At 42.8% G+C, this 13,634-nt stretch overlaps 1 protein-coding gene across 3 annotated transcripts in view; it reads right to left on the bottom strand.

The window, feature by feature from the left end:
* Nucleotides 1-9,253: 9,253 nt before the first annotated feature.
* SLC41A3 (solute carrier family 41 member 3) overlaps nt 9,254-13,634 on the bottom strand; it is a 65,645-nt gene continuing 61,264 nt past the window's right edge. For all 3 annotated transcript variants that reach the window (XM_089521148.1, XM_089521157.1, XM_089521166.1), the window contains 2 exons: nt 12,204-12,352; nt 9,254-11,107 (listed from right to left, as the gene is read on the bottom strand). In XM_089521148.1, coding sequence (XP_089377274.1) covers nt 10,922-11,107; nt 12,204-12,352 — 335 coding nt within the window. In that variant the 3' untranslated portion in view covers nt 9,254-10,921. The remainder of the gene's footprint in view (nt 11,108-12,203; nt 12,353-13,634) is intronic.

The raw sequence follows: 13,634 nt of genomic DNA, 5'->3' as shown, positions 1-13,634 counted from the left end.
CGGCAATCCTCTGTGATCTGCGTCTGCAAGCACTCTCGGCTCTTCTCTCTTTGTAAGAAGGCACCTGCAGGCAAGCTTCGTCTCCTGAGTCACATCTAGGCTGTGGTACCATAGGAAGCCTCTCTTTGGCACTAGGACCTGGTTGAACCTCCTCCTCTGGGGCTGGAGGATCACAGCTGGGACCTGGCAGGGCAGGAACAGCACCTGGCGTTGCCTCAGTCAGCCCTTGCTCTGGAGGAGGCTCATCCTCCTCCTCCTCCTCCTCCGAGAGCTGATCTTGGCTGGCCATGACACAGGACTAGTAGCCAAATTTTGTTCACTTTAAGGGTTTCTTCTTTCCAGTTGAAATTGTCCAGGTGTTTGTGGATTTCAATGGCTTCCCTGTGCATCCTGACATGGTAGTGGTTGGCATGGTCCAGAATTTCAGTGTTTTGAAACAGTATTTTATGCCCAGGATGGTTTGTGGGCATGTTCTGCTTCTGCTGATTTTTCTGGCTGGCCAAGTCTGCAGTGCCTCTCGTGTTCCTTGATTCTTGCTTGCACACTGCGTTTGGTGGTCCCTATGTAGACTTGTCCGCAGCTGCATGGTATGCGGTAAACTCCTGCGGCTGTGAAAGGGTCTCTCTGGTCCTTGGCTGAGTGAAGCATTTGCTGGATTTTCTTCGTCAGTTTGTAAACCATTTGCAGGTTATGCTTCCTCACCACTTTGCCTATTCTGTCGGTGACTCCTTTTACGAATGGTAAAAATACCTTTCCTTTGGGTGGCTGCTTGTCTTCACTTCTCTGGATTTTCTTGGGCCTGGCAGCCCTTCTGATGTCTGAGCTGGAATAACCATTAGCCTGTAGAGCCCAGTCCAGATGCTTCAGTTCATCTTCCAAGAAGTGGGGTTCGCAGATGCGTCTTGCTCGGTCTACCAGTGTTTTGATTGTGCTTCTTTTTTGTCCTAGGTGATGGTTGGCATTCTTGTGCAGGTATCTGTCTGTATGTGTGAGTTTTCTGTATACTATGTGACCCAAATGTTGGTTCAGTTTGTTGATGTCCTAGTTATAGGATGTAGCCATGATAATTAAAGTGGAACCATAGTTTTATCATTCTGTAGTGTGAAACAGCTGGACATCTTTGTAAATGTGGAATTTTTTTTTTTATTATAGTTGCCAGTATCCCACAAAATCCAATAATAAAATTAATACTCTGCCAAAATACCTCATAAGTGTTGCTTTAATTTTATTTATCTATTTCTCACCTTTCTCTGGCAGGCAATCCACAATTTGCTAATATGTATTCAATAGTAATAGTGCCACTCTATTCTGCTTTGGTCAGGCCTCACCTGGAATACTGTGTCCATTTCTGGCACTGCAATTCAAAAAGGATGTTGAGAAGCTGGAGCGTGTCCAGAGGAGGACCATCAGAATATGAAAGGGTCTGGAAACCATGCCCTACGAGGAGAGACTTAGGGAGCTAGGTATGTTTAATCTAGAGAAGACAAGGTTAAAAGGTGATATGATAGCCCTGCTTAAATATGTGAAAGGATGTCATATTGAGGATGCAGCTAGTTTATGTTCTTCTGCTCCAGAGACTAGGGGGCCCGACAGACCTCCCCTAAGGGGTGGCCTGTAGTTGCCCATTTTAGGGCATCTCTGCTTTCCATGGTGTAAACAGGAGCTGAAAAAATTGGCTCCTTTTTTGCACCCTGGAAAGGGCCCCATAGCTGCCGGCAAACAGCTTTTCTGCACTCTTTTGGTGCTGTGTCATGTAGACACAACACGAGAGGAGTGCCGTGATGCTGTGCACCATGTGGAGTGGTGCATGGCATCATGCTGGCTTGGGGCGGAGTCAGGGTGTGCATCATGTGGACACCATGCCCCAACTCCGTCCCCAGGCCGACCTTAATGGCTTGTCTGTCAAGTCCCCAAGAGAAAATTGTATCTCCAGTTGGAGAAGGATTTTACCTGCTTTTGTAGTGTTGAAGACCTTCCTCTTTAATTTGCTGGATTAAGCTGCTGAGTGTTCCTAAGGCTGTTGAGATGAGTAGCAACTGATGGGGTGGTGGGGATTTTACCTTTAGTATAGGATAGTGTTTGCTTTATTGTTTTGTCCTTGATTATACATGTCTGTTGTTCCACCCTTTGGTGAAAAGGACATTATAAGTACCATAAATGTGTTTTGTTGTTGTTGCTGTTGTTATGACATGGAGCCATGGATTCAAGCTACAGGAAAAAAGATTCCACCTAAACATTAGGAAGAACTAAACATATAGAAGAGCTGTTCGATAGTGGAATATGCTGCCTCAGAGAGTGGTGGAGTTTTCTTCTTTGGAGATTTTTAAACAGAGGCTGGATGGCCATCTGTCAGGGGTGCTTTGACTGTGAGTTCCTGCATGGCAGAATGGGGTTGGACTGGATGGCCCTTGAGGTCTTTTCTAACTCTATGATTCTATTATTCAATATTTTTACCTGACTGGGAAAAAACGTGATAAGCCAAAGTACTTTAAAAAGTATTTGGGGGATTCTGGTAGCTGTAGTAAAAAAAAAAAAGTAACCTTTCTAAGCTCTGAAATTGATACATATAGCACTGCAAAGTGTACTTAGTGCATGTCAGGTACAAAGTCCCATCTCCTCAGTGGCAAGTGGACAACTCCATAAATTCACCTATCAGTCCAGGGCAGAACAGAAAAACAAAGCTTTATTTTTGTTCACTTCCATCTGATGGTTAAATGTCCTCTTACTCCCCCCCCCCCCCCAAATGTCTCTTGGAATGTTACCAAATAGAAGGACACCATCCATGCTTGTTTGCTTAAAGATGGATGCATATTTGTGCCAAACTGGCCTGCAGGACTGTGTGTGTGTTTATGTGCTGTCTGACTGCGATACTAACATCGTCATACCAAGATCTCGTCATACCATTTCAGGGCTCACTGCTAAGTAACACAGCTTCAACTGTTTGTCAGGTAGAGGGAATGAGACAGCTTTGCCCAAAGAGGAAAATACTCTATTGGTCACCAAGGGAATTTTTTAAAGGAGGTTATTCAAAATATGTCAGTGTTTACTTGCTGGCATTTTGCACATCTATCAAATTTATTCCTTTTGAGAAACTCTTGGCAAATGCCTCAAGAGCCGCTCTGTGTGACAAGAAATAAAGGCAGCGTGTGCACGTGGCCGTCCATGGAATGAAGCTTGATGAGAAGGTCAAAGACATTCTGTCATCTGAGGTGAGCCAGCAACTGCTTTCTACTGCACCTCCCATAGTACACTGACCTCCTCCTCCTCCCAACAGTACTTTCTGCACTAGCGCTTGCACCCTTATGGCTGCATCAAAGTCACCGTTTACCCTATAATGCCTCAGGGACTGACCTTCTCATCTTTCAATCATTCACAGGATCAGGATAGTGATAAGGCTTTCCAAGCTCTATCCCAGTGAGATTAGCAGTCTTCAAGTGGCACCAAGGTTGGTTGTCAGGAGGAGAGTAGGTCAGGGCAAGACCAGATCCTTCCCTGTTCTCAAGTCTCCAGAAGTCAGTCAGACCTGTGGGCAAGGTTGAGTCTGTGCAAAGTCAGACCTCCCAGATACCCTCACGACAGCTGGAGTAGACATAAAGGACCTTTGCTGTTTCCCAGCATTGGCAAAATTAACGTTCTTCCTGACTGTCCTACAGAGTTTTTCCAGGTATGGCAGGCACGGCTCATCCAGTTCACAGAGGAGTCTCCCCCAGATTTTCAGACCATCTTTGGAGAAGGTAGGAGCTAAGCTAACTGGATTTCATGAGGTTAGAAAGCAAAACCTGGTGGAAAGGCTGCTGAAGAGTCCTTCCCTGACCTCTTTCCCTTCTCCCTGAGAAAACCTTTACCTCCTGGGTGTTTGCTGGCTCTCCCTTATTCCTCTGCCCTTGCCGTCTTTTTTAGCAGTCTTCCAAGACTGGGACAAATCCACCACATTCTGACTGCTTCTTCTCTCCTTCCATGACTACAGCCTCAGCTTTTATACCTGTGTCCCCACAACATCCTCTGTTGTGTACCCAGCATCTCTTGTTGCTGGGTGACCAGTCAACTGCACAGCTGTCACCATTTCTGTCATTACTGGTCCACACAGCAGTCAGAAGCCACCTCCATTTGGCAGAAGTAGCAGGAGAGAAGGATGGTAATGTGGTGGTCCCTGATCTCCCTCCCAGTCCTGTACTGGGAGAAAGGGGAGGGGGGGGGTCTTTTATTTTATTAATATCCAATATTTCTTCCAGCATGGGACCTAGGGTAGCTTACACATAGATTAAAAGATAGTACATCTTATTATATATACAGCAGGCCCTTGGTATCCACTAGGGTTTGGTTCCAGGACCCACCGTGGATAACAAAATCCATGGATGCTGAAGTCCCACTAAATATAATGGCACAATAAGATGGTGTCCCTTGTATAAAATGGGAAAAATCAAGGTTTGCTTTTTGAAATGCATATATTTAAAAAAATATTTTTCAACTATGGATGCTTGAATGTGTGGATAAAAACTCTATAGATATGGACTGACTGTATACAGATTTGCATGCATGCATGCATACATAACAAGCATTCTGGTAAATTTAATTGTAATTCACATCATAGTGCTGCTCATAGGGCACTGTGGGGCCTTTTGGGGACACTGAAACCTTGGGACGTGTCTGACTATTCCATCCTGATGCCAGACCTGCGCAAACACACCTCTTAGGTCCCTCACACTCCTGTTTTATACATGAACCAGGCATACTTATGATGAAACAAATGCAGCTGCAGTCCATACTCTAATTTGACTCTTTAGCCTGGACAAGAAACAGGCGTTAGCCATAGCTGACAAATCTTCTAATGGCTGCAAGGTGCACTGTCTTTATTGGAGTGCTTCTCAACTGCTTTTCATTCAGTTGTGTTCTGACAGAACAATTTGTCCTTTGACATAACTTTGCTTTACAAGTTGCTTTTTTAAAAAAGAAAAAAGAAAAAGAAAAATTAGTCTTGCCACAAGCTATCAAAAGCACCAGTTTGGGGTGCAAATTAATGCAAATTAATTAAATAAGTAAATAAATAATTAAGTATACTACATATATTAAAAAGCCACTTTGATTTATTCAGTGGGATTCACCTAGAGACTAAATGCACTTCACTTTTTAAAAAGTATTCAACCCCCACTCCCACACTTTTCAATGAGCTAAACCACCCATTTTTCAAAGCCACAAGTGAATTTCCAGTCTCTGTTTGGATTTCGGTTGGAGGGGTCAATTTTGGCAGTGGCCCCTGAAGAATCCCAGGGGCAAGATATTGGCCCTCAGACTTGCCACGTCTGCCCATCCCTGCTCTAGATTAAGTACATTTACTACTGTGGCATCAAAAATATTCAAATTCTATTCAGTTTGCCCTCAATTATTAGGTGTTCCATGAAGAGTAACATCTGACTTCTCTAGATTGCATTCCAAATCTGTTTTAGAGTTGGGGGTAACATTATTCACAATCAGTATATTTCCTTCAATTGCTAAATATGGGCCTGGGACAGATCGCTTGGAAAAGGCAGCGTGCCAGCAGCCTACTTTCTTCCGGAGGGAAGCTGCAGCTGTCAAACCATACAGCTTCCCTCCGGAGGAAAAAGAACCAGGGAAAAGCGGGTTCTTTCTCCTCTGCAAGGCAAACGTAACAAGTGCGCCCATGGTGCACTAATTACATAAGCAACATGCAGCGACGTGTGGATGCCGTGCATCGCTTACATAACAATGGAGGCACCCATGTACACAGGGCACCGCCATTGTTATGCCACCTGCACATTTTAGGGGTAGGGACTGTGCAGTTGCTGCGCCGTTTGTTGGTGGTATGTACCGTGCCATAGTTACTATTAATTTTATGACTTTAGAGTTTCAGCCATTGCCTTCAGTATTATTTTTCTTTGCAACTTGACTTCATTGGAGAAAGCTGTGCTTTCTAAAAATGAAATGAGCATTAATACCTGCAGAGAGGAAGTCTGTTGTATTTCTTTTTAGAGGGGGAAATCATTTTAACTTCACCAGAAGAAGCCAGAGGTTTTGCATTCTCAGATCATATGCCATAACTGCAAAGGTGGACAAGGCACAGTAAAATGTAGGTTATTTAAAGAAAAATCTAGGACATTACAAACTAAAAGTTCAAAACACTCATATAAATATAAATCCATGCTTCTTAGTCATGCTCAAAGTGGAGGACATTATTCCTGAACAGAAGGCTGAAAAGTAGGACAACAAACCCAATATGCATCAGTGTGGCGATCTGCATCTCCTTGGGACAAGGCCAATGCGATTTTAGGCTGCGTCAATAGACGTATAGTGTCTAGATCAAGGGAAGTAATAGTGCCACTATATTCTTCTCTGGTCAGGCCCCACCTGGAATATTGTGTCCAGTTCTGGGCACCACAATTCAAAAAGGAGGGTGACTAAAATGGTGAAAGGTCTGGAAACCATGCCCTATGAAGAACGCCTTAGGGAGCTGGGGATGTTTAGCCTGGAGAAAAGAAGGTTAAGAGGTGATATGATAGCCCTGTTTAAATATTTGAAGGGATGGCATATTGAGGAGGGAGCAAGCCTGTTTTCTGCTGCTCCAGAGACTAGGACCCGAGCAATGGATGCAAGCTCTAGGAAAAGAGATTCCACCTCAACATTAAGAGGATCTTCCTGACAGTAAGGGCTGTTCGACAGTGGAACAAACTCCCTCGGAGTGTAGTGGAGTCTCCCTCCTAGGAGGTCTTCAAATGGAGGCTGGATGGCCATCTGTTGGGGATGCTTTGACTTGGATTTCCTGCATGGCAGGGGGTTGGACTGGATGGCCCTTGTGGTCTCTTCCAACTCTACGATTCTATGGGACAAAAAAATGAGTGTGAATGCCCCCTGAGACAAAGGACAAGATGGTACACATTATTATACATTCAGTCATAAACTGGCCCAGCAGCTGAATTTGAGATTACTATTAGCTTCTGTTGCCCCTAAGAGCAGCATGAGAGTTGCAGGGGGCTGGCCAGTTGTTTCCTCCCAACAGAAAGAAAACATTCAAGAAGAGTTGGAAAATGGTTGTTGCTCTCCAGCTTTGCCATCTGAGGTGGGGTCTTCACTCTGCATCCTGATACTGAGTATGTGGAATTTATTTACCTGGAATCAGCCAAGAGGAACTTTGCCAGCCAAAAATGTCCCCCCCCCCTCTTTATTCGGGACTCATTTTTCTAAGTGTATGGTTCTCTCACCAATCAACCTCAAAACTTTAATTCCATTTTTTAGTATTGGGGCAGGGCATGAGATGAAGTGCCGACCCATGCAGGAGAAAGGGGTTCAGGGATTCTTTTCTCAACAGAATCCACTAGTGGAAAGCCAGTGCCGCAGCCTAGAGAAGACCATCCTCTGGGTTAATTTTCAGGCAGGGAAGCATTCCATCAAATGATATTTCATACCAGGGAGCCTTCCCTGCCCAAGCCCCATTTGAATGAGTAGGAATTGTCAAAAAGCATAACTGAATCTTGGACAAATGCTCACCTTGGACTATACTCAAGATGGAAACAAACCCTGTAGCAAGTTTGGAGAAGAAGAAAAAAAATTGTTTGTTTCACCACTAAAAAGGTGACAGGAGGAAGGGGCTGTTTTAAGCCCTTGGAGAAATAATGACAAACTAGGACAGATATAATGAAAAGCAGATACTGTGGCAACTACCATAGCAGCAATACACAGCTCTGTTAATACCACAGAAGTGATTAAATGGTACTGAGAGGGTGTGTTGACAAAACAAACATTTGGGGGAACATGCGCATTTTCCAAGTAATAATTAATATATAGGGTGCTTCTGTAGGCACCCTGGTTCAACAAAGGGAAGTGCTGTCTCTCAGTACAGCCATAAGATCATCTTTTCCTTCCCAGTGATATTCAATTACTTTTAAAAGGAATAATTGAGTTATAGTAAACATAAAACACTGTGTATCATACCATGCAACCCCTTGCCTACCTTCTTTACATTACTATCAGTACCTTCTCTTCACCGTTTGAGTAAGGGCCTGTTCTTATTGGACAGCAGCAGTTGCAATGCTCAAACATATGCAAATATTTTAGCACCACCAACCAATGATCCACTGAAGCACAGATGGGACACATTAATGCAAGAGATACTTGGGTCATAAAATGTTACTGAGATAATCTAGAGAAATCACATTTTGGAAAGGAAGATTATCGCAGGTTTGCAGGATGTTTTAGTTGAAAGCTCCAGAGTCCAGAAGGTTCCTCAGCTCCAGTATGCGGCACTTTCTCTCCATGTTTGTTTTAGCATTGTTACCACGTTTACTGCTGTTCTTCTCCACTTTGTTTAACAGCACCATTTAGGTGATCTTGGAATCTTCCAGAGGAAGCTGGAAGGGCTTTGCAAGGGCTGTTCGACAGTGGAACACACTCCCTCGGAGTGTAGTGGAGTCTCCTTCCTTGGAGGTCTTTAAACAGAGGCTGGATGGCCATCTGTTGGGGATGCTTTGATTTGGATTTCCTGCATGGCAGGGGGTTGGACTGGATGGCCCTTGCGGTCTCTTCCAACTCTATGATTCTAAGCTGGGCTCTTCTATGTTCTCCTTGAAACAAGAGAACTGCTTCAGCAGCCATTCCTGAATGAGATATATATTTTGCAGATATTTTTATATACTACAATTCCCTGGATTCTTTGGGGATAGGTAGCATTATATACAGCTAAACTAATGTAATACAGGGCTTCTCAGCCAACTTTTTCCCTAGTGTGACAGGGAATTTAGATTGTGTCCATTGGCTACACATGTTTTCTTCTTTCCCAAGATCTTGCCATTGACTGGCAGCTGATGGCTCATGGACCAACACTGATAAACAATTACTTTGAGTAGCACTGGTATAATGTAACCTTTGACAGTTCCTAATCCTTCCCATTATGTTGACCTTTTTAGACAACCAATGTCAGCTATGCACATAGAACCCCAATCTAATAAATATTTCAGTTCAATGTGTATTCATACTGCAGTCCTGTGTTCAGCTCCACCAGGTTGGGCCAGCAACAGCCAAATTCATGACAAAATTTGCAGTGCCTGCAACATACACTTGGGGTCTTCACTTACATGTTTTTCTCACACTCACATATCTAGCTCAGCAATCATGTTGTTTCTTTAATAGCAGAGTTTAAAGCATGGGTGCCAAATTTCTTGTCTGCCAACGCTCAGCTATTCCTTCTCAAATCTGGAGCAGGACTACAAAATAAAACAAAGCACTAACCATTTTTACATTTTATTTCAGTGTGTCTGTATGTTTCTATAAACCATAAAAATCATCAGATTTGAAATGGTATAACAAACAAATGAGGGAGAGAGAATGAAAATTGGATCAAATTTGACACTGATGCTTGAGGATGTAGTGAAATTCAACTCTTCTGTCTTCCTGGTTTTCACCAGCACAGGCCTTTGAGCTGTGCCCAGAAAAAAAGAATGAAAGAAAGAAAGAAAGAAAGAAAGAAAGAAAGAAAGAAAGGGGGAAAAACCCTAATCTGATCTTCCTGCCCTTGGAAAAGAGAATGATTCAAGATAACCATCGACAGGCCATCCCTGGCACAGAATCCTTAAAAAGCTAAAACTAGGGAAATTCTGCTTCTACACACTGAAGTCCATCTTGAATAGCTAATAAGGAAAACACTCCTACCTGTAGCAGGGGCTTCAGAATACAATATATGGAACCAACTGCCATTTTGTTTAAATTAAAGGAAGTATTTATGAAGTTTGTATACAAGACTATTCTTTATGCACACAGATGTGCAGGTTCTGCAAGTAGCTTTGACCAGGACACTGACATACAGGGGATGGAGTAGATGGGAAGCTCAGTTGCCTTGACTTTGAAGTCTGGAACTTCCATTTTTATTATCATCTGGTCTGCACAAGCACAGAACTTTGGGATTTCATTTACACAAAATAAAATGGACAAATATCTAGTACAGAGAAAGACAACATTTCTCTAAGCACAGGGGTGGGTCTCAAGTTCTACTTTGGACCAAACAGAGATGCTAAAAACAGGACTAATGGGGTACTTGCCTTCCTGTTTCTGTGAGAAGTTGGTCTGACTCTCTAAAATGTCATGCATATGTAAAATGCTTGAAAAACAATCAGTAACAGGTGTCAGTACTCAGTTTTGGCTTATCTTACCCTTCCTTCCAATGATAACACCCTGTTCTTTTGTACTTTTCTAACTTATACTTTGCTCTTGCTATTACAATCAAAATTTCAAAATTCTGTAAGTAAAAGCAACCACAAATAAGCCCCCCCTCCCTAAATTATGGATAATCACACAGATAATTTTAATGCAAAGTACACAAACTGTTGTGTGTTATTATGACTATGCACGAGGTATTGTTAAGCAGAGTCTGAGCTACTGTAGTGCAAGGTCTGGTTTCCCTGGTGTCAGATATAGAGTTTTTGGTGCACAGTGTGAAGAACCTTGGACATAATTCTCTCTCATACTCTCCCCCTCTTTCTCTGTGGGAGCATAAGGAAGAAAGGCAGGAAGCAAAATGCCCTCTCTGATTGCCAGTTGATGTCTGGCAGAGACAGTGCAACATCCTCATCTAGGACATAATCTAAACCCCACTGAGATCAGTGGATAGCCTCCCATTCATATCAATGGACTTCTCCAATCAGGCCATTGAAATAACACTTCTTAACCAATTGAAAGGTAGACTGGAGCAGAGTCCATCACTTCCAAATCTGCAGTCCATAGTAATGCTACTTCATTGGCAGGTATTTTCAAATTTCACAGCTATGCAGAACTGAGATCAATGGGGAGGGTATCCAGTCCACTCCAGTTTAAGGACCTGGATGTCCTCTTTTCAGTACCCTGTTGGACCGTGTCAAAAGCACCATAGTGTTTTGCTTGCAGAGTAGCAGGCATTTCAACATTGTAGCAGAAGTCTCCTTTAGTCTCCTAGTTTCAGCTTCAATCCATTGAGCAGCCAAACAAAGCGGAAGCAAAGTGCCAGGAACCCAGTGCCCAGAAGATCTCCCAGAGCAGTGAGGTAGGGGATAGAAAAGTTGTCTGGATCCAGGCCTTTTCGCCACATCAGCCGCACAAGAAGGTCAGCCACGTAGAGCAAAATTCCCACCTGCAAGCAGAAATATATGAGTAGTCATCACCAGGAAGGGGTGTTGATTTGGCTGATTACTAAGTGAAGCCTGGATGAACATCTGCCAGCAATAATTTGTAGTCTGAAAAAAGATCTAAGGCTGATAAAACCTCCCTCCTTCCAGTTCTGTCACCCCATTCACAGGTTGTGAGTGATTGTGTATGTGCAAAAGAGTGATGGGCAATCTGTGGCTCTCCAGCTGTCGCTGAACACCTATTGCTATTCACCTGGAGCTAGGGAAAATTGGTGTCTAACACCTGAGAGGCCAGATTTCATAGACCTAATACAGGATATAACTTTGGCAACTGGGGAATATGAGTGAAAATGGACATTGCTTATGATTACAGGACTTTTTTTTTTTTTTTGGCAACTAGAAGCTACCATTTCCTCCCTGCTGTCACGGCAAGCAAAATAGTAGACTGACTGAGGCAGGAGACACTGCCTTCACTTGTCTCCAAGACAAAAGCACTTCACTAAAAAGAGGGCAGCATTGAATCTGCTTGCTACTTTGTTAAAATGATTGGGAACAACAGCCACTTGGACATAGGGAAGCACCACAGGGACAATCAACAAGCATAGAGAAAGAAGAAAAGTGTTTAGTGCTCACTCCAGCTTCCTCTCATTTTGAGCCAAATGTATCTTTTTTTAAAAAAAAAAATCTCCACCCTAATAGTTTAATGTGAAAAATAAGGTCTTACACATTCTTTCTTCATGAAAAAGACCCAAATCAGACAAACTGACTGCTCTAAATCAAGTTTCAAGTCCCAGGTAAAACATACTGATTAACTCTGTGGAAGCTTGGTCAGTCAGTGGATCCACTTTTGATGGGACAAACAGTTGGATTTAGGGTATTTTGTGATTCAGATGGAAAAGGGAGTGAAGGGGCTTGAACTTGACAGTCTGTAGTGTTCTAGACATATATACAAGAGGCTATGATTTGAGGTGAATGGTGTCACTTCAATAATAGTAAAGGGAATAAGATCATAATAGTGAAACAATGCAGAAAGAAGGGAGTGGCTACTGGTACAGCCAGTGTAGAACATATTGTTTATGCTTCAAATCTATTTCTGATTACCTGTAAGACAGCAGCCATCAGGTAAAATGCCACAAAAGTGAAGGTGAGTGTTGTGTGGCCTGCCTGGAAGATATGAATGGTGTAGAGGAACACCAGGTGCCCTGGGATCACTAGCAGGATCAAGACGCGAGATGATTTTGAATTCACTCCTGCAGAGAAGGAAAACTAGTTATACTGTGTGGAATAAAACATGAGTTCTCTTAAAACAGTATGGCATCTTTTGGCAATGATTGTATCTTCTGTGCTCTGAGAAGCCCAGGTATCTGTCAACTAATTTTTAATTTCCCTCAGGCTGTGGTGGAGTCTCCTTCTTTCGAGGTTTTTAAACAAAGGCTGGATGGACATCTGTTGGGGTTGCTTTGATTGTGTATTCCTGCATGGCAGTGGTTTGACTGGATGGCCCTTATGGTCACTTCCAACTCCAGGATTCTATGATTAGGTACAAAAACATCAAAAGGATTCATCATTGCATACAAAGTAAAAAAAACAAAAAACAGAGAATTTAATGGAAGCATGATTGACAGTAGAAAAATGTGGTGGAATTGTGGGTGAGTGACAATTGAGGGTTCTATATAGATGCAGTAGAAGATGAGATGGAGAGAGACAAAAGAACTGAGAGGAAGGTGGTTAGGAAGGCTGTTCATGATAAGGAGGAGTCAGGTATTTTAGGTGAGAGTATTAGTGCTAAAATCCTATTGTTGACATATACTCATATATACCGGATTTATGTGAGGACATGTGTTTTTTAACTTCATTTTAAATACACTCCAAAGTACAGTGGGCCCTCCACATTTGCTAGTGATAGGGCACAGAACCCCCGTGAAAGTAGAAAAAAGGCAAATAGAAAAACACTTTTTTTAACCTGAGAGAACACCTCTCTAGGAATCTCTAGGTGATCCAGAGCAACAATACAGCCAACATCCAGCAGACATTGACATTGACATTGAATTGCACTGGAGGACCTACAAATGCCTAGAGAAGTGTTTTCTCTTGGAATCTCCAAGTCCCTCAGTGTGCTTCTATGGTCAACTTCTGGCAGAGTCACACCGGAGGACCTAGAGATTCCTAGAGAGAAAATATATTAATCAAATCCACAAATAATCAAATCTGCAAAAGTCAAAGCTGCAAATGTGGAGGGCAAACTTTTAATTTGACAGCTTGTACTAGTAAGGAGCAATGTTAGGGTAGGAGCAGGGTTTTGAAATTTTTCTTCACTCCACTGAGTTTCTCCTGCTACTTTCTCCCCATTATTTTCTAGATAATAAATGCACATCCAGGATTCTACGTTGAAGAAAAACAGCTAGAGAGAGGGAATTTCAATGGAGAAACCTAGCCAGTGCAAATGGATTAGTTTTGTCTTCCACATCTACAATGTAAATTACTCCTCATTCCACAGCTTTCTGGCTCATATGTCAACAATCTGGGTTCATC

Source organism: Sceloporus occidentalis, unplaced genomic scaffold (genome assembly GCF_023333645.1).
Source record: "Sceloporus occidentalis isolate IW3139 unplaced genomic scaffold, rSceOcc1.0.p SCAF_1, whole genome shotgun sequence".
Lineage (NCBI taxonomy): Eukaryota > Metazoa > Chordata > Lepidosauria > Squamata > Phrynosomatidae > Sceloporus > Sceloporus occidentalis.
This window is presented reverse-complemented; position numbering and strand designations above follow the sequence as displayed.